The sequence below is a fragment of the Amblyraja radiata genome, chromosome 3 (genome assembly GCF_010909765.2).
Source record: "Amblyraja radiata isolate CabotCenter1 chromosome 3, sAmbRad1.1.pri, whole genome shotgun sequence".
Taxonomy (NCBI): domain Eukaryota; kingdom Metazoa; phylum Chordata; class Chondrichthyes; order Rajiformes; family Rajidae; genus Amblyraja; species Amblyraja radiata.
In genome coordinates, this window is record NC_045958.1 from 74,525,359 (window position 1) to 74,545,677 (window position 20,319).

General features: G+C 44.4%; 1 protein-coding gene across 1 annotated transcript in view; it reads left to right on the forward strand.

Moving 5' to 3' along the window:
* pgm5 (phosphoglucomutase 5) overlaps positions 1-20,319 on the forward strand; it is a 145,887-nt gene that overhangs the window by 98,532 nt on the left and 27,036 nt on the right. Inside the window, exons 7-8 of the mRNA XM_033018084.1 lie at positions 5,247-5,362; positions 18,102-18,237. Coding sequence (XP_032873975.1) covers positions 5,247-5,362; positions 18,102-18,237 — 252 coding nt within the window. The remainder of the gene's footprint in view (positions 1-5,246; positions 5,363-18,101; positions 18,238-20,319) is intronic.

The window sequence follows — 20,319 nt, forward strand, 5'->3', positions numbered from 1 at the left end:
TTTAGGAATGGGCTGATAAATACCAGGTAATCTTTCATTTTTAAAATAAAGGGCCTGTCCCACTTAGGCGATTTTTTTTGGCAACTGCTGGCGACTGTCACAGTCGTAGCAGGTCGCCGAAAAAGAGGTGCCTGGACCCCCCCCCCCCCCCCCCCACCCCCCACGACTATGTCTATGACAACCTACCACCTAGTTGACGTCAAGCTACGGCAAGCAACCGACAACCAGTGACCTAATCGTTGTGACTTAGGACGACCACCTGCGACCACACCTACGACAACCGAAGTCAACCTACGTCCACAAGCTACGACAAGCAACGACCCTGTCGGCGACAACTCAGTCGTCGGTACCTGTCGCCGGTTGAAGTAGCTTGACATAGGTAGTCGTCAATGGAATTCACCGAAGTCAGCACCCGGCGACAACCAACGTCACCTGGTGCATCATCCTGGCAATAACCCGCAACAGCACCTACGACAGGGGAAGACAAGCTACGTCAAGCCCACAGTCACCGAAAGGTTTTGAACATTTCAAAATCCAGCGGCGACCAGAAAAACGTTGCGACTCTTTCGGCGACTTGAGGAGACAACTAACGACCACATAGGCGTCACCTCACGACCATGTGAAAACAGCTTAGTTGCGGAAAAAATCAACTATGTGGGAGAGGGGCTTAAATGTCATTCGACTAAACAGTATGCTGGAAATGTAAGACACTCGATACATTATTTTGTTAAATGGTATCATCGATATATTCATAGTGTCATCAAGTTGATCCATTCCATTCACAAAGTCCCAAAGCCATTTCCGCACAGCGCGGAAACGGGCCCTATGGCCTACCGAGTCCACGTCGACCAGCGATCCCCGTACACTTGCACCATCCTACACACTAGGGACAATTTACAATTTTTACTGAAAACAATTAACCTACAAACCTGTATGTCTTTGAAGTGTGGGAGGAAACTGGAGAACCCAGAGAGAACCCATGCGGTCACGGGAAGAACGTACAAACTCCGTACGGACAGCACCAGTAGTCAGGATCGAACCCAGATCTCTGGCGCTGTAAGGCAGCTACTCTACCGCTGCACCACTGTGCCACCCTTGTTAGGCTGTGTTTGTGGGGCTGTTACACTGGGCCCTGCCTCTCAGTGCCAAGTGGCTGCAGGACCTTAGATTGTAGTTCCTCCTCTCACACAGCCTTTGCATTGGCTGTGCCAAGCTTCTGTGCATCCTTCAGCATGTACTCCTGTAGGCTGCAATGTGCCAGATGCCACCAATCCCTTATGGAATTCTCATTACACTTGCTCATTAGAACAACAGGCTTCAAGCAGACCAAACTGCATCTTTCACAGAGTCGATGATCTTCCAGCGGCACTTGATGTTTGTCTTAGTATACAGTATGTCCCTGCAAACTGGCAAGGACATATTCAACAAGAGAGCATCGGATCACCCCTCTCTGACCATCACTATCACGATGACCCCAACCATCAATATCTTGAGGACGTTTACTTGAGGGCACGAGGACAAATCAGACACTGGGCCTTTATTTTGGCCTCACGGTCTTGTTTCCTTCGATCATCAGCCTAATGGGGATCTCGCCTCACCTTTGCTTCAGAGCTGCCTGCTCGCCCACCCTAATCCACAGACGCCTACTGACAAACACTCGCAGTCTCACACATGTGAGACACTCCCCTGCCCTCAGAACCACCACCATTCTATTTCCTAGAATTGCCCAGAATTAATCGCGTCCACATGCTCTGACGTGAATGATTCTCTGTGATCTGGAGCTGCAACAGTTGGTGATCGACTGAATACGTCCTTCAAAAACAACTATGAAAATGTCCAGAAATGTTTTTGCTCTAAACAAAAGCGTGATTGTGGCTCTATTAATGAATAGCATCAAAATTACCGTTTTATATTGTCAAACCTGACTATTTTCTGCTAAAATTAAACTCAGATATGACACTTTCCAAAAGAGTGAAAGGAGGTTTTTACAAAACAAAGAGAAGCAGATTTTGGTTCCACTTGCAAGAGTGGTCTGTTCACTTTTGAGTTATGTGGAGATAATAAAAATAAAAATGTTTCTTTTATCCCAAGTCAGGTCAGAAAGGGCCACATATTGTAATTTCCTCCCGCAATGATTTAACCCAACGTGTAGTGCATTAAGGCTTTGCTCAGCCAATATGTGGGTTGCTTGCTCTGTCAAATATGATCAAATAACACTGGACCTTCCATGAATGTTGTTAGATTGTTGAACAGAGTAAAGGGGTGGTGTTTGTGGTGTTTATGTGTGTTGCATGAGGAACAATGGGATGAGCAGACATTGTCCAATTTCACCTCCGAGATCAGAGAGAGATTTCTCAAGGGTTTCATCTCCTTGCACTCAACGGTTACAACTTGCTTTTATATAATGTCCTTAATATAGGAAAACATTCCAAAGGAGTTTTGTAGCAATGTTATTAAATAAAATTTGACACTGAACCTGACCAACAGATGATCAAAAGGTTGGTGACAGAGATAGATTTTACAGAGCTTATTAAAAGAGGAATGTGAGGTGGAGAGGAATGTAGAGACATGCTCTTCCTCCATGCACCACTCATCCAGAATGTGCATGCAGAGCAGTATTGAAGATCTCCACTGATTCATCCAGCCAACCAACTGTACCATTAGTGCTGGCCGTACCCAGGAGTTGTTCTGACGATCAGGCACCTTGAAACTGGACTGCTGCTTGCAGTGGGTTTGTTGCACATTCTGGCTCCTCCAATGGCTATTTTATTTAGCTCCCTAAGTGGTTGATTGATTGAAAGATACAGCAAGCAAACAGTCCTCCACCAAGTCCACACTGACCATCGATCACCCGCTCACATTAGTTCTATCGTATCCCACTTTCTCATCCATTCCCCACACATTAGGGTCAATTTACAAGGGGCAATTATCCCACAAACCTGCACGTCTTTGAGAAGTGGAAGGAAACCGGAGCGCCCAGAGGAAACCCACGCGATCACAGGGAGAACATGCAAACTCTACCAGGAAAGCACCTGAGGTCAGGATCGAACTTGGGTCTCTGGTGCTATGAAGCAGCAGCTCTGCCAGCTGCGTCACTGTGCCGGGAGGCAGTGTGATATGATGTATGCAAGCATGGCAACGATGCAGGAACTGTTGAGTGTCCACTCTGAGGAGAAATGGTTAATCTCTGTAGTGTTAGAATTTTGCTCACTTTTCCGATCTCTGATTTCAACCCAGCACTTAACTTCCGACGGCAGTGGCAAGAACAAAGGGCATGTGGATACAATGACTGTTCTTTGAATGAATAATCTGAGCGGGCAACGTTTGCCTTGCAATGGAAAATTCTCCCTTTTGTTGCACAGCGTTCATTTAATCAGAATGATTTCACATCTCAATGACATTTGGAACAGATGGAAAGAATACATGGCAAGGTGAGGGAGTAATGTCATTCTGTGTTCTCGGAGGGGAAAGGACATCCAAACAGCAGGCGGCTCTACAGTCCCTTGAGCTTGTTACAACAGATAATGCCCTATGCACATTTTAAATCCATGTACTTTATCTTCATTATGTAAATCTCAACACTCTTTGCACATTGAAAATGCCCCTCTCCATTTTGAAATGTTCTACTGACCTCCAGCTCAACAGCTTGTAGTAGATTTGCATTGCTCTTTGTATGAGGACGTGCTTCCCGGCACAGCCGATCAACAGCCTGCTTCTAATTATAATATGATGTCCCCTTTACTTGTGGAATCGCTTTCTCTCTTTCCTCTCTGTCAACTATTACATGCAAAACAATTATGTGGCGGAAATGTGGTGCGCGGTTGAGTTGCCGTTACAACGCCAGAGGCCCGGGTTTGATCCTGACTATGGGTGCTGTTCGTACGGAGCTTGTACATTCACCCTGTGATGGCAGGGGTTTTCTCCAGGTTCTCCGGTTTCTTCCCGCACCCCAAAGATGTACATGTTTGTAGGTTAATTTGCCTTTGGTAAAAACAGTAAATTGTCCTCTAGCAGGGATTGCTGGGCTCGATGGGCCGAAGGGCCTGTTTCCGCACTGTATACCTAAATTAAACTAAACTAAACTCCTTTAATCGTGAAACACCTCAAAATAATTACCCTTTATCTTCCCTTTTATGTGATATATAAATCCACGCAGATGACACCCATCAAAGCTATTTTATGTCATCCCAGTTGTAAATCGAATGCTATGTCCCTCCAAGTGAATAGATCTTTCCTGAGCTCTGAACTGTGCGGTTTGTAAACAATGGCAGAAGCACATGTAGACCATCCATGGAGGAGCTGTTTACAGAGAGTACAGAACCGATACCTTAGTGGCCAATATTTATTTGTAAATCAACATGAATAATTATTTTTTGCGAGGCTTGGTTTTGGCCAAATGGCTGCTGTATTTTCTACATGGTGACTTCTTCAATAGTACTTCAGTGGCTGTGAAGAGAGTTCGGATGTCCTGAGGTTTGTAAAAGGGCACAAATCTTTTTATTGTAGTCACTATCGTAAAATAAAATACCTAGCAACTAACTTGAGTATAGCAATGAATAATAACAAGGAGATAATCTATACTTTAGGTTGGTAGGGAAATGAATGTCATTTGGGACACAAAAATTGGGCAGCATAGTAGCACAGTGATAGAGTTGCTGCCTTACAGTGCCAGAGACCTGGGTTCGATCCTAACTACGGGTGCTTGTCGGAACAAAGTTTGTACCTTCTCCCTGTGACCATGAGGGTTTTCTCTGGGTGCTCTGGTTTCCTCTCACACTCCAGCCAAGCAGGTTTCTAGGTTAATTGGCTTCTGTAAATTGTAAAGTTGTCCCTAGTGTGTAGGATAGTGCTAGTGTGTGGGATAGTGCTAGTGTGTGGGATAGTGCTAGTGTGTGGGATAGTGCTAGTGTGTAGGATAGTGCTAGTGTGTAGGATAGTGCTAGTGTGTAGGATAGTGCTAGTGTGTGGGTGATTGCTGTGCGTGACTGGTGGGCTAAAGGGCCTGTTTCCATGCTGTATTTCTAAAGTCTAAAGTCTTAAAATTATTGCCTGTGCTTCAAAGCACTGATAAGAGGATTTTCTCCTATTTAGTGCCACTTCCAAAGATGGCATCTCTAACAATACTGTGCTGGGAAAGTTAGCCTTGTCTTTTTGGCTGAGCTTAAAGTTGTCAGCTTCTGATCCCCTGGTTTATTTTAACCATTCCTTTCACTAAAGCTACAATTCCCCCTGTTTTGCTTTTATAGGGTGGGAGAAGCCATGAAGATACCGGTATATGAAACTCCAACAGGTTGGAAGTTCTTTGGGAATTTGATGGATGCTGGAAAATGCTCTCTCTGTGGGGAGGAGAGCTTTGGTACAGGTAATGCACTCCTTCGCAACCATCGTATTAAACCCATGACCACATGGTGTAAAACAGCACGGAATGAATTAAGAGAGAGCCAGTCCAGATAGCTTATGGAGCTGGAAGCTGGCACTTCTAAGAGTGCAACACCTCCTCAGTACTGATCTGGAAGTGCAAGTCTGGATGAAGTCAATGGAACAGGAGGGGACCTCCATACTCCAGATGGGCCCAGTGACCTGGTTCAGTGTTGTCAATTCTATTTAATTCTGTCCGTCATTAAGGAGTTATCACTGTAAACAACTACTATGATATTGAATTCGAAACAACCCATCACACTGATACATCTATGCATAGTTTTCTTAAAAATAAGCGAATACATGATTTCAAAGAATATCTGTGGTTTTCATTTTATTTATGAAAAGTGCTGCCACAGAGTGTCAGAGTCCCATTTGTGTGCGCCTGTTTGTTGATGCCTTATGGATGTCCAGAGTGATGTTGTAGGCTCAGGTGGAGGCATACAGGTGGAGGCCATTTGGCCCATCGTCTCTGTGAACTTGCGCCGACTGTCAGTCTATGACACTGAGCTCTTTCCTTTTCAAACACATGCAGACTTTTTGTTGTTTAGAAAAAATATAAGCTCCCTTCAGAGTTAACTGGTACCACCTGCTACAACTGGTGATATATCAGTGCAATCGGTACATTAAGTTAAAACAGCAATGAGAAGGATAGAAACCCAAATTAATTTACTTCCCTCCCCCCGCCCCCCCTCCCTTTCCATCCCCAGCCATTGTCAGTATTAGTCAATCCAATCACTTGTTGCAGTTGCATTGAAACTGGATGGGCTGCAGTCAATTGGAACCTACTATTTCCTACTTTGGTGCCCACCCTTGAGAGGCAGTTCGATTTAAAAAAATCTAAAACGTTTTTCCCGAATGTCAGAAATGAATTGCGATCTCTCCACAGAGAAAGGTGCAGATGGAAGCTCTCTTGTAAAGACTTTTGTAAGGGCAAAACATTCTTTGTGGCTTGAGACTGTGTAAATCACTGTGAGCACATAAGGAAGGGGAGGGGAAAAGATGCGTCAGTGGGGAAGCAAGTTTGTTCACACAGCAGCTGTTTTTAATTCTGTGAGAGGCAATGTTTCATTGACTGACTTTATTTGGCAATATCCTGTCAGTGGACCTACAGGGCTGCCTGCATTGCTACACCACAGAATGCAATGGTTTACTTAATAACAAATAATTACTTCTTTGCACCACATTGGATAGCAAAAGGTTCTCATATTGGATGTCATGAATCAAAATTTTGATGGGTTGGTGAATCCTAATATATATATATATATATATATATATATAATAAAAATCCATGACTGTATTATTTATATGTGGATTAAGAAATAGGCTGCTTGACAATCTTACGTTTCTCTCACACCCTTTCATTACATCAGGATATCCCAAAGTGCTTCATGGCCAATGGAAGTGTTATAACCTATTAATTTACGTAGAGCAAGGTCCCACAGGTGGGGAGTGATGACGATCAATTTGTTGCATTTTAGTGATTTGGTTGAGAAATGAGTAATGGGCAGGAATGTTGTATCCTTAAATTAAAATGGCAGCTCAGGCCTTGCGTTTAGCATTGTATCTGATGGAAGGCACCACCAACAGTGCTCCAGTCTCTCAGTTGAGCATCGCCTTGTCAGTTTGGATTAAGTGCTGGAGTCTGTGGACTGGGATTCAAACAGCAAACATGCAGACTCAGAGGGGTGTGTTACCACAGAGCCCGAGCAATGATGGAGTGTGTGGAGTTATGCTGAACCCTGTAACTGCAGGATTATGCCAAACTTGTGTCAGGAGAGTAGATCTGTATTCAGAATTGCTCTACTGGTGTCAGTTCTCTCGAGGGTATGTCAGTTTTTGCAAGTTATCTAGACTGACGTGTATGCTAAAGCATCTGGAACAGATTGGATGCCTTTGGAATGCATTGGCAGGAGGGGATCTTGCAAACTATTGTTTCTGTGCATTAATTCAATGAGAACATTCCTGATCTTTACCCTACCTTCGTTGCATGCTGCAATTTGTTATATGTATTGGTTGTTATTGTAATGGCAACATTTCAAAATGTGCAATTAAAAAGAGAATTCATTATTCAGCATTGCTGTAATTGCAAGACACCAAAGCCTATTAACCTAAGTTGTGCTAAATAGGCCCACGATCATTGCCCCATACTCAGTCCCCTAGTATGGGCCCTGTCCAATCCTACGGATGATTATACTGGCCAAAACCCTATTGGAGTAGGTTAGTGAGGATCCTTATGTACATGGAGCTCAAATTATGTAATCTGTTGGGATGTTTAGTTTGGAGATACAATGTGGAAACAGGCCCTTTGGCCCACCATGTCCACACTGACCATTGATCCCCCATTCACATTAGTTGTGTGTTATCTTACTTTATTGTCCATTCATTAAACACACAGGGCAATTTTACAAAAGTCAATTAACCTACAAAGTCATCCAGTATATAAGCTTAGTTACAAAAAAACCATACTGTTTTACCCCCCCACCCCACCGAACTTTACCATTTGTTAAAGCTGCCAAGGTTTCTCAATGGTTCTTATTTAAAAATTAATTAATTTAGAAATATTATATTGCACAAATAAAAAAAACACTTAAAAGCACAAAATAATCACAGACATTGAAATTCAAATAACTATAAATATTAACTGAATGCACACTTATCTATCTTCTTTGCGGCTGTGTAGGAACCATTGCCGAGAGTGTTTAACTCTGGTGCAAGGACTGAGAGCTCTTGTGCTCTGCAACCTGAAAATCGCTGACAGAGTTCAGCCTTCTGGGTTTGTGCAGGAGTCCCAAAGCCTGCAGGAAGTTACAGCATTAACCAAGCCATCGACAGGGTTTTCTGTCATGGCCAAAGTGCTGATATGTGATCTGAAACTCTCGCCCGTCCTGCAGACGTTATCCTCATGTATTTAAAAGGGCTGTCAAGAGACAATACTCAATATTGTGGGGCAATCAGGCCAAAACAAGGGAGAAGGGTAGTAAACTGATTGGCTTTGTATAACCATCCCATAGTTACATCAATATAGAATTCATACAGCAGGGAAACAGGCCCTTCGGCCCAACATGCCCATGCCAATCAAGATTCCTCATCTATACTAGTCGCAGCTGCCCAAGTTTGGCCCATATCCATGTACCTATCCAAATGTCTTTTAAAAGTTGTTATAGTATCTGTCCTAACTCCCTCCTCAATCAGCACGTTCCATATACCCACCAGCCTCTGTATGAAAAAGTTACCCCTCAGGTTCTGATTAATTCTTTCCCCTCTCATTTTAAACTTGTCTCCTCTGGCTTTTGATTCCCTACTCTGGGTAAAAGGCTCTATGCATTCACCCTGTCTATTCCCTTTATGCTTTTATACAACTCTGTAAGATCAACCCTCAGTCTTCTATGCTCAATGGAATAAAGCCCTTCGGGTCCTGGCAACATCCTCCTAAATCTTCTCTGCACACATTCCATCTTAATGGCATCCTTCCCATCGCAGGGTGACCAAAACAGAACACAATGCTCCAAATGTGGCCTCACCAACGTGTTGTACAATATATTGTAATCATGGATATGCCAGTTGAATATAAACTCACCTTCTGCGACAAACCAGCAGCTCCAGTTCCATTCGATCATGTTTACAAGTCCAGCAGTAAATCACTGGTTTATTTCTCTGCTGAAATTAAAGAGGAATTCTCAAAACCACCCCATGTTTGTCCCAGTGACCATTCTGAAGGCTGTGTTGCATTTCCAGACAATTACCAATAGCTCCTTGCAATTTTCTCGTACCAAGAGGGGGAAAGAATGAGATTAAACATTGCACTGAGAAGGTAGTCAGATCTGTTATAAAACACACAGTATGAAAGCATATCATTAATCCCCAAATCCTGCTCCCCCTGTTAAAATAGCACATTAGCTTTGACTGTAGGTTTAGGTTATAAACTGGTAAGAGCGAGTTGCCAATAACTAATGCAGTCTTCTAAGAAACCATTGGAAGCATGCCAATAATTCTGTAAAATCAGCCTCAGATTTCCCTCTCGCGAACTCCACAAATCTTAAGGTTGCCTCAAGATGTTTTCCAGCATCCATCATTCTGAGGTCATTGCAGAAACTTCAGCAAAAGAAAAAAGACATTTTCATTGTTTCTGTCTTCTTTACCCCACAGCTGTTTTTCATATATGAGTTGTGGTTGGTATTGGCATAAGAGATAGGTTACCCCAGGGATCATTCCCATTGCTGAATCTGAAAGTGAGCTATCTGATGCACCGCCACCAATTCTAAATCATTTCTGTTTTTTAAATCCATTCATGTCTCACCCTCTATATGTCTGCAACCACTGCCCTCCTTTGATACCCCAAAATATCTGTCCTCCTCTAATTCCTACATACTGCTCGCTCTGATTTTATACTCCCCTTAATTGACAATTGTTACTTTAGTTGACCAGTTCCTAACCTTTGGAACCCGCATCCCTCAATCTTTCTCAGCTATCTTTTAATATATCTCTTTGATCAACCTTTTAGTCAAGTGTCTCATTCCTACCATTTGTGATTAGGTGTCAAATATTTCATTGCTAACATTCAAATAAACTTCTTGGAATGTTTTTGAAGTAGATTCAGTACACTGCAAATTGGTAGTGGAAAGGTAGGCAGCATTATATTGGATATCATAACTACTTTTCCAAGAGGATTTGATTACAGGAACCAAGAAATCTTTCTGCATTTTTATAGGGAATTGCTGAGATTGCGAGCAGAGCCTTGTGCGTTTGGTTCTCCATAGCTAAGCACGGATGTACCTGCCACAGAGGGAGTGATTCATAAGATAGGTCCCAGCAATGGTGCGTTCACCATTTAAGAAATCATTAGATAGGCTGTGACTGAATTCTGTCAAGTTTAGAAGAAGGAGAGCTGATCGTATCAAGATGCACAAAATTCTCAGAGCTCAACAGGTCTGATACAGGGGAGGTTTTCTTTGCCTGGTTCAGGAGTCTGGGATCAAGGGGCACTGTTTCAGAATAAAAGGTGGATATTTAGAACTGAGATGCAGAGACATTCTTTCACTGACGGTAGAGAACCATCAGAATTCACCATCCCAGAACGCTGTGGAGGCTTAGTCATTCCATTCATTCAAATCAGATGACTAATGGGTTTTTGGACATTAAAGGAATCAAGGTATACGGGGATAGAAATGGAAAATTGCACTAAGGTTGATCGGCCATGGACTTAATGAATGGCAGGGCAGATTCGAAGGAAAAGAAGGCTTCCTTTTCCTTATGGTTTGGACATCTCCTTTAGGGCATGCAGAATGTTTCTCCTTCTTTCTGATCATGTTCAATGCAGTGTTAGGCTCTTACCGTTCTGAATGGTGACTTTCTTCATAATTCACATTAATTGCCACTGATCAGGTGCTACCGATTGCCTTGAGACCTCAGGAGTTTGTATACCTGCAAAGCTGGCAAGCTGCGCGTGTTCCAACTAAAATGGAAGAGTTTTTCAACTGTTCGGTTAATTAGCTGACTGGGTGCCTACAACCCACTCAGAGAAACGGTGTCTCGTTACAAGGCCCATGTCTGATTTCTACCCTCTTCATAGTGTTGGTGATGCATGCCAATGTGAACAGGATAATGCCTGCTGAAGGTGGGTGCAACATGGAATAAACAGATTAAACCCCCTTGCGGGTTGGAAGCTAGGAAAGTTGAAGCATTTTCATCTGCCACTATTCCTGCAGCACAAACATATGGATGATATTTTGTTGCTAATAACCCAGAGGTTCCTCTGTGGATCACACCATAAATCTGACCTGGGGATATATTGTCGTTTCTTCCTTGTCACTGCGTCTAAGTCCAGGGACTCCCTACCCAACAGCACTGTGGAACAAGGCAGGCTGCAGAGATTCAAGAAGATGACTCACTGTCAGTTAGTGAGGAATGATAAATGCTGCTCCTGCCAGAACTGTCCGCATTCCATGAATGGAAAGTTGGATGGCAGGTCAGCAGTCTGACAACATGGAGGCAATGGATGTCAAGGGAGAGGATGGGGTGAGAGAATTGTTCCGCATCAGCGCGGTATATGTGCACATTAATCTCATTAAGCTATGGTCTAATGGTTGTATATTCATTTGACAATGACTTATATCCACACTGTGCCTTTAGCATTGTAAAGTATGCCAGGCAGGGTATATCATAGGTAGATCATGAGACATGAGGCGATGTTAGGGGACGTAACCAAATGTTTGCTCTCAGAGGGAGGCTTTTAAGGAATGTCTAAGGAAGGATGGCACGTGGAGTGGAGAGATTTAGTGAGGTGTTTCTAAAATTTAGTGGTCAGAATGGTGGAGCAGTTAAAACCAAAGATGGCCAGTCTGCAGAATTAAACAATTTGGGTGTTCTGAATTCAATTAAAATATCCATTTACCAGTACTTAACAGGATATTCTTGTTTCCTTTAACCAGCAGAGCAAGTGTTATAATCACTACCCCACGCATGCCTAAAAAATGTTCATATAAATATTTGCGAGTTGGTGCTTATTTGGCGGAATTACTTTTGCAGATCTTGACGCCTCTCTGGCAGCTTGAAATTAATGCTGGAGTGCCTCATGAAAGTCATTCTTCGCCTATAAAAGGATGAAAGCTGCCTGTTAACGAGGCGCAGTTTCCCAGAGAAGGTCGCAGGCAGCCAGCCAGCTGTTTGGTAGAACTGTTGAAAAACTCTTCCATTTTAGTTCGGAACACTCCGCAGATCGCTGGCTTGGCAAATATCAATTTCCTGAGGCCATGAGGTAATGCTTAGCACCTGAGCAGTGGCAATTAATGGGCATGAACTGAATAGTCGTGAAACAGAGCTGCAACAGTCCGTGCTGAGAATGAACGTCATTAGAAGGAGGAGGAGATGGTTCACTAATTAAGACCACGACGGGCCTTTAGGGCCAAGTTAAGAGTCTACATTTTTAAGAATTCTGAAACTTGAAGAATACAAGATGGCACCAGAAACTAATGTGGCAACTTCAGAAACAAAAGTGGCAACTAGAGTTACCGAATAGAAAAAAAGGCACTTTGGCTCATTGAGTCCATGACGACCATCGACCACCCACCCACACTAGTCCCACATTATCCCACTTATCATCCACTCCTTACACACGAGGGGCAATTTACAGATTACAATTAACCTACAAACCCGCACGTCTTTGAGATGTGGGAGGAAACTGGCTCCTTAATTTTGTAACTATGTTCCCTTGTTTCCACTCCCTTACTACGTGAATACTGCAACATCTTCACTGCCGAGACCCCTTGGAATCTTACATTTTTTAATATGGTCACCCCTCATCCTTTTAACCTCAAAAGAATGTAGACCCAAACTTTCGAGTTTCTTATGGGGGCAGCCCTCTCCTCACAAAATTGAGCCTGGTGAATCTCCTTTGCATTGTCTTCAATACTACAAAGCTAGATGAACACACAGGGGAGCCAGGTATAGAAGGGGATAGAGGAAGGTCAAGAGTGAAGGGAGGAGGTTCACATGGGGCATAGAACTAGCAAAGAATATTCAGGTCAACTGATCCGATTCTGGGCGATATTTTCAATGCAATATCTATCCCAAGTTTGCATGTTCAAAATATTCCTTTCAAGGCCAGATTATAGAACTTCTTTCCACATGTTGAATCCAGCCAACGATCTTTTCCATTCATGGAGTTTTCCTTCCACGCTATATCCTGCCAAAACAAAAATGGTATCTGGCGAAAAAAACTTGTTTAAAAGGAATTACTTGCCTCAGCCTCCTATACATTGTTCTGTGAATTTTGCTTATGGATGTTCATTTTGAAAGAAAAAAAGTGTCAGCAAACTTCCAGTCTTACTGGGAAGGATACTATTTTGAGAAACAATTTAATTTGATGGTAAATCTTTGCTCTGATAAAACAGTGACCAGTTAGAGCACATTGTAAAATGATAAAATGATCTGTTTTTTTCGCAGCATTGCTTCGAGTGATAATATCCCTTCCCCCCGTTTTCTTTTTCAAAATAAGGCCATGGGATATAGAATATAGAAAATAGAAAATAGAAAGGAGCAACTCAGGAACAGGCCCTATTACCTACAATGTCTGAATGAATGACTGAATGAATACTTTGTCACATGTAACAAGTCACAGTGAAATTCTTTGCTTGCATACCCAAGGTATGCAAATAGTCACCACATAAGGGCACTGACTAAGTTACAAAGTATACACTGTATCCGTGCCAGGTCCCCCATCGTTCTCCCCCAACCCCCACTCCCACCCCCCTGACAGCAGTCCCCCACGCCAGGTCCCCATTGTCCTCACTTCCATGTGGTCCATCCTCGTCCAATGATGCCAAGACCTCACCTGCCTGCAATACCTCTACATTCCCTGCATTTCCAGGATATTCTGCATATGTGCTTATCTATAAACTTCTTAAATGCTACTCATGTATCTGCTTCTGCCACCGCCCCAGCAGTGTGTTCTGGGCACCCTGTAAAAAAACTTGCCCTGCACATCTCCTTTAAACTTTACCCCTCTCGCCTTAAAGCCATAGCCTCTATTCTTTGACATTCCCACCTGGAGAAAAAGTTTCTACCTGACTGTCTACCCCGGCTATATCTGTCTGGATTTTATATACTTCCATCAGGTCTCCCCTCAATCTCTGGCATCACAGAGAAAACATTCAAAATCTGCCCAACCTTTCCTGGTGGTTAATACCACTTAATCCGAGCATCATTCTGGTAAGCCTCTTCTGCACCCTCTCCAAAGTATCCACAGGGCAGTCACGGTGGCGCAGCGGTAGAGTTGCTGCCTTACAGCAAAATGCAGCACCGGAGACCCGGGTTTGATCCCGAATATGGGCGCTGTCTGTTACGGAGTGTGTACGTTCTCCCCGTAACCTGCATCGGTTTTCTCTGAGATCTTCGGTTTCTTCCCACATTCCAAAGATGTACAGGTTTGTAGGTTAATTGGCTTTATAATATGAAAATTATATCTCTCACTAATCTCAGTGTAAAATTGTCCAACTTCCAGTATAGTCCCTGGTGGACTCTTCGGAAGGTATAAGGTACATGTTACATCCTGCCAATAATGGACGACCAGAATTGCACACAATACTCCAAATCCAACCTAACAAAAGTCTTATAAAGTTGCATCATGGCTTCCTGTCTCTTATACCCAAAGAAGGCAAGCATACCACAGGCCATCTTTACCGCTCTTCCTACTTGTGTTGCCACTTTCACGGAGCTATGGACCTGGACCCCAAGATCCCTCTGCACACCTATGCCTCTAAGGGTCTTCCCATCAACCGTACACCTTCCCCTTACATTTGACCTCCCAACATGCAACACCTTTGTTGTCTGCACCAATAGTCACAAAAGAGAAACTCCACCAAGCTGTTCTCAGTCTGCTGATCTCATACTGAGGATTCAGTTAGAAGCAGTGCCACATGTTGCTGGATATATTGGCTTGGATTCTCTTTAGAAAAGCTCACCACCAAAAATTGTCATTTGCATACTTGCTGTCCAAGCACTCTGACCTTGCCCATATATCCATTGACAACCTGGCTGGCTTGACGATAAGACCAACCTGACTGGTGAGGGCTTTGGAGAGAGCAAGATGTTTTTTTGTAACCTAGAGACCAGAGTGTTATCAACACGCAGGAGTACATGTGTTTTTATCTAATTGCCATACTGCAATTGACCCACAAGGAATCCCGTGGATTTCTTAATTTCCCTGTTGGCCTCAAGTTAAGCAGGTGATTGTTACCATTGCCCCAAACGAGAAGCAGGAAAGGATTTTCTCTAAGACACCACATTTAAGCAGCCATCAACTGCAGGTGCAGTCGGCACTTACATGTGCTTTGAATTGTGCATTTCTCCGACACTGATTAAGTCCACTATGTTGATATGAGGCAGACCTGATAATGCACAAAGCTGTCTTCCATTAAAGGGAGCTTATCCTAATACTATCCGGCTGTGGCAAGGAATGATCCTGCCTCATTTAAACTCAAGATGTTCTCAATCAAAGATCTCCTATCTCCATTTGTCTCCCTTCACCCATAAATCCAGAGTATGTCAAACGTGTTTGCTCACCATTCTTATCAATGGATGTTTCTGTTTCCCTGCCTTAGATTGTGCTTTCTCCTTTCCCCTGTTGTAAATTGGAGTGAAAGGTAATTGGATTCAGTGGCAATGGGTGTTTGTATTGGCCATGGCCCATTGGGTTGTATTCATGTCTCTGCGATAGTCAGATTAGCTTTGTACGTGGGAGATCATATCTCACAAATCTGATTACGTTTTTGGAGAGGTCATCAAGAGAATTAGTGAGAGCAGGGGCAGAGCAGGCAGTGGCGAGTGGAGTGCCGCAAGGCTCGGTGTTGGGGCAGCAACTGTTTACCATATATATTAATGATTTGGAAGAGGGAATTAGGAGCAACACTAGCAAGTTTGCTGATGACACAAATCTGGGTGGCAGTGTGAACTGTGAAGAGGATGTTAGGAGGTTGCAGGGGGACCTGGACAGGTTGAGTGAGTGGGCAGATGCGTGGCAGATGCAGTATAATATAGTTGTGGAATTCCCTGCCACAGAGGGTAGTGGAGGCCAAATCACTGGATGGATTTAAGAGAGAGTTAGATAGAGCTCTAGGGGCTAGTGGAATCAAAGGATATGGGGAGAAGGCAGGCACGGGTTATTGATTGGGGGCGATCGGCCATGATCACAATGAATGGCCATGCTGGCTAGAAGGGCCGAATGGCCTCCTTCTGCACCTATTTTCTATGTTTCTATGTTTCTGCCCCTGTTTGTGCGCAATCTCAGCAGATCTCCGACCCTTGGACATATTTTGTGCTCCTCCAATTGTATGATTTATTTTCTCTCCACCACCAGCACTCTGCAGCCAAGACTCAAATGTCTGAAATACTCCCCCGAAACTCTTCCCCCTTCATATCATCCTCCCTTTCCACCTTTACGATGACCTGTAGACCTACGCCTCTGACCAAGCCTTGCCTGCTTGAATGTTTTCTCGCATTGGCAGGGTAGCAGTATTTCTTCTGATAATGATCATGTGATGCATCACTATGTTAACTCCCTTGTTCTCGTATTAATCAGAGGGATGTGGTTGGTTGAGGGCAACTTTATAGCAGAGGGTTCTGCACTTTGAGTCTTTTCACAGAGAGGCTGGGAGCTCAGTCTGTTTGCTGATTCACACAGTGGGCGATTGTGGCCACACAGCTCAGTACTGAATCATGTGGCTTCTACTTGAATGAAAAACTATATTTTTATTCAAAATGTGTAGCCGAACAGCGATACAGCAATAACGTGAGCACAGTATACAAGGAATGTCACGGGGAAACAATTCATGCTCTGATTGACAGACTTGGGATGATCTTTTCTGTCCACTGTTAGTCAGAATCAAAAAGCTTTACAATGAGGAGGGATTGGATAAACAATTGGCCCATTGTTTCCATGCCAACCAAAATTGAGGTTTTATATTATTCCTGATTCTTGCTCTCAGACTGTAGTTCAGCCCACTGGTTATTACTCTTCAGGTGAACATTTTAAACTTGATGAGTCCTTTCATCTACTGACCCAACCTTCCCTCCCCCACAACTTTCAAACCAAGAAATAATAGTCCAACAGATTGATGGAAGTTGGCATTTCTCTTTATGGTTGAAGGCAAGCAAAGTAATGGAAGCCATGTTGTGGTTTGAGTTTGATCTTGCACAGAGGATATGCAGCATTTCTGGCCACCCTTTGTGGAGAGGGATTGGTGGGAAGACCGTTGTGGGAATGGCGGCATGGTGGCGCAACGGCAGAGTTGCTGCCTTACGGTGCTTACAGCGCCAGAGACCCCAGGGTTCGATCCTGACTACGGGTGCTGTCTGTACGTAGTTGGTACGTTCTCCCCGTGACCTGCGTGAATTTTCTCCGAGATCTTCAGTTTCCTCCCACACTCCAAAGATGTACAGGTTTGTAGGTTAATTGGCTTAGTATAAATGTAATAACTGTCTCTAGTGTGTGTACGATAGAGTTAATGTGCGTGGATCACTGGTCGGTGTAGACTCAGTGGGCCGGAGGGCCTGTTTCCACGCTATATCACTAAACTAAACTAAAATTGCAAAAAAGTGCAGATGACACATTTCTGAAATAAAGACAGAAAATGCTGGAAAACTCAGTAGGTCAAGCATCATCTGCGGAAAGAGGAAGAGCTAATATTTCAGGTCCAGGACCCTTCATGGGGGCTGAAGGGGTTGGTGGGAACCAGATAATGGCACTTGAGTTCAAAATGCTGAATACAAGTCCAAGTAATTCATTAGATATGGAGGATTTAGAGCAAACTGATCACAGTGATTATGGCTATATAACAGAGGTCCCCTTCTTTAGCATCTCAACACCCAGTATGCCCGCGCTGACTGTACCCCTCCCCTTGAGTATCCCCAGTCCCACCCCTTTGAGTGTTCCTCTCCTTAGGTTGACCTGCACACCCATGGGACTCTGACTCAATGTTGCCTTATAAAAGGGAATTAGGAAATTAATTGGAAAGGATAAATCTTCCAGGTGATGGAAAAGAGCAGAAGGAGTGAGACTAACTGGAGAGAATGGACATAAAATCCAAATGTTCCACTTTCATTGGCTTCTGATTATGTGTTTCTCTGCACCATCTGCAATAGCCCTGCTCGGGAAGTCACGTGGTGTTTTATTATGTCTGTTGCAGGCTCTGACCACATTCGAGAGAAAGACGGTCTCTGGGCTGTTCTAGCGTGGCTGTCCATCATTGCAGCTCGTAAACAGAGTGTGGAGGACATACTGAAGGATCACTGGGCAAGGTTCGGTCGGAATTACTACTGCAGGTGAGAGGGATAGTCAGCCATGTTGGGACATTGCAATTGTGAAGGCAGGGCCCATAAACATTCATTGGACTCACCACTGATTCAACTTATTTCATATTCCAGAATGTTGAATCATTACAGCAAGGCTGTGCTGTAACTTACCCCACTGTCCAGCTCTCCCAGGCTCCGGTTATTTATTACATTGGCGACTATCTTTGTGATCACTATATTAAAGAATAATAAGCACTTGGACATTTATTGGATATAAATTATTTTTCTCTAGATATTCCAAATCTCTAAATAGTCAATCAGATGTTTGGAAAGTGGCTGCCAATAACACTAATGTAGCAGGTTGACATTGTTTCAGAGATAAATGTCAGTCCCAGGATAGCTCCAATGCATTCAAAACAGTGCCACCTGTTCTCTTACATCACCCTGAGTGGATCGACAGGACCTCGGTTTAAAGTCCAACCTAAAAGGTGGCACCGCCAGTACTCCCAAAATTATGCTCTGATTAATGACCTTCAATTCACAAGGCAATTCACATCAGTAATGCTGAATTTTACTTCGGAGTCACGTGAGTGACTACGTGAAGAAGCCCGCCAGGACGCATGCGTGTCATATCGCTTTCACGCTTGCAAAACGACAGGCGGGGTGGAACGTTCCCCCACAGCAGTAAGTTTGAAACCGCGACCTGCAGGTAAGTGATTTACTCTGCGGTAGTTTTTGTCCCCGCGCTGTTTTTACACAGGGGGGGGGGAAGCTGGACAAAATAGTGTCCACAAGTGCTGCGAGTGAAGCTGGCTGGGGAGGACCGCGAAGTTGCGGGAGCCAGCAGCAGCTGAAGGCACAAGCCCCGTAAGGGATCAGCTGTGCCGACTTTTTGTCCCGCGCCGGCCAGAACACCACGGCCGGGCGGGAGACTATTCAGAATGGGGCCGTCGACTTTTGACAAGTCGAAAACGGAGGAGGCGGGGTGGAACGACGTTCCCCCGTAGCGACAATTTAAACCAGGACCTGCAGGTAAGAGCTGCGGTCTTTTTGTGTTTTCCCATGCTGATTACAGGTGGAGAAACCAACGGGCTGCGACAAAGCTGGTGAGGGAGGACCGCGGAGCAGCGGGCAGCCAGCAGCAGCCAGCGGCACTCGGATCACCGATAGTGGGATCAGCTGTGCCCGATGTCGCCTCCGCACCGGCCAGATCCACGCGGCCAGGCGGTAAGGCTAGACACAAAACAAACAAGATCGTGGACTCAGATGAGTCCGACTTTGAACAACCGCGGGCGGCCAGCGACCGAGAGCGCTGGAGCCGGATGGAGCGGTGTGTGGAGCATTTGCTCCAATGTGACAGACTCCGGGAGATGGAGTCGGGTTACTGTGGGTCCTATGATAAACCCACAGCAGTACCTCTTGAAGGGCTGCACAGTGCTTCTACCTCATCAGAGGGGAGCACTGCGGGTCAGTTCTGGGCTGACCTGGAAGAGGGGTCCGCAGAAGGAAAGACAAGTGTGCAAGGGGTGCAGGGACTGTGCAAAGCTCGATGAGGAAGCAAAAACCCTGGGACTAATAAAAGGGACTCCAACAAAAACCCACTACAGCTAAAGCCAGCACCCCTACGCACCCACCAGCAGAACTGGTGAAAGCTCGAAGGCCCGGTACTCAAAACATGAGCCTTTTTAGGCCATGGCCCAGGCCGGCCTTCTTGGAAGATGCGGGGACCTCCAATGCCAACCAAACCGAAAATCCAGACACCAGCGCAACAACAGCAGCGAAGAACCTACAAAAAAGAAGTAAACCTGCCACTGGTAACTATGGAGGTAGGTGGGTCTGGTTCCCAACAAAATACAGGGAGCATGGAGGTTGGGGGGAGATTACACTCTTTTCTGAATGCATGGAGCATGTTAACAACCGATACTTACATCTTAAGCAGTATCCAGGGATATACAATAGAGTTTATACACAAGTACAGCCCTCCAGTTCAACATATACCGAACCGAATGTTCGTGCTTTCTGATTAAAAAAAATCAAAAGCGCAAGCTGAACTGGAGCGGCTTTACGTAAAAGGTGTAATTGAGAAAACTCAACACGAACCATTATATCGTG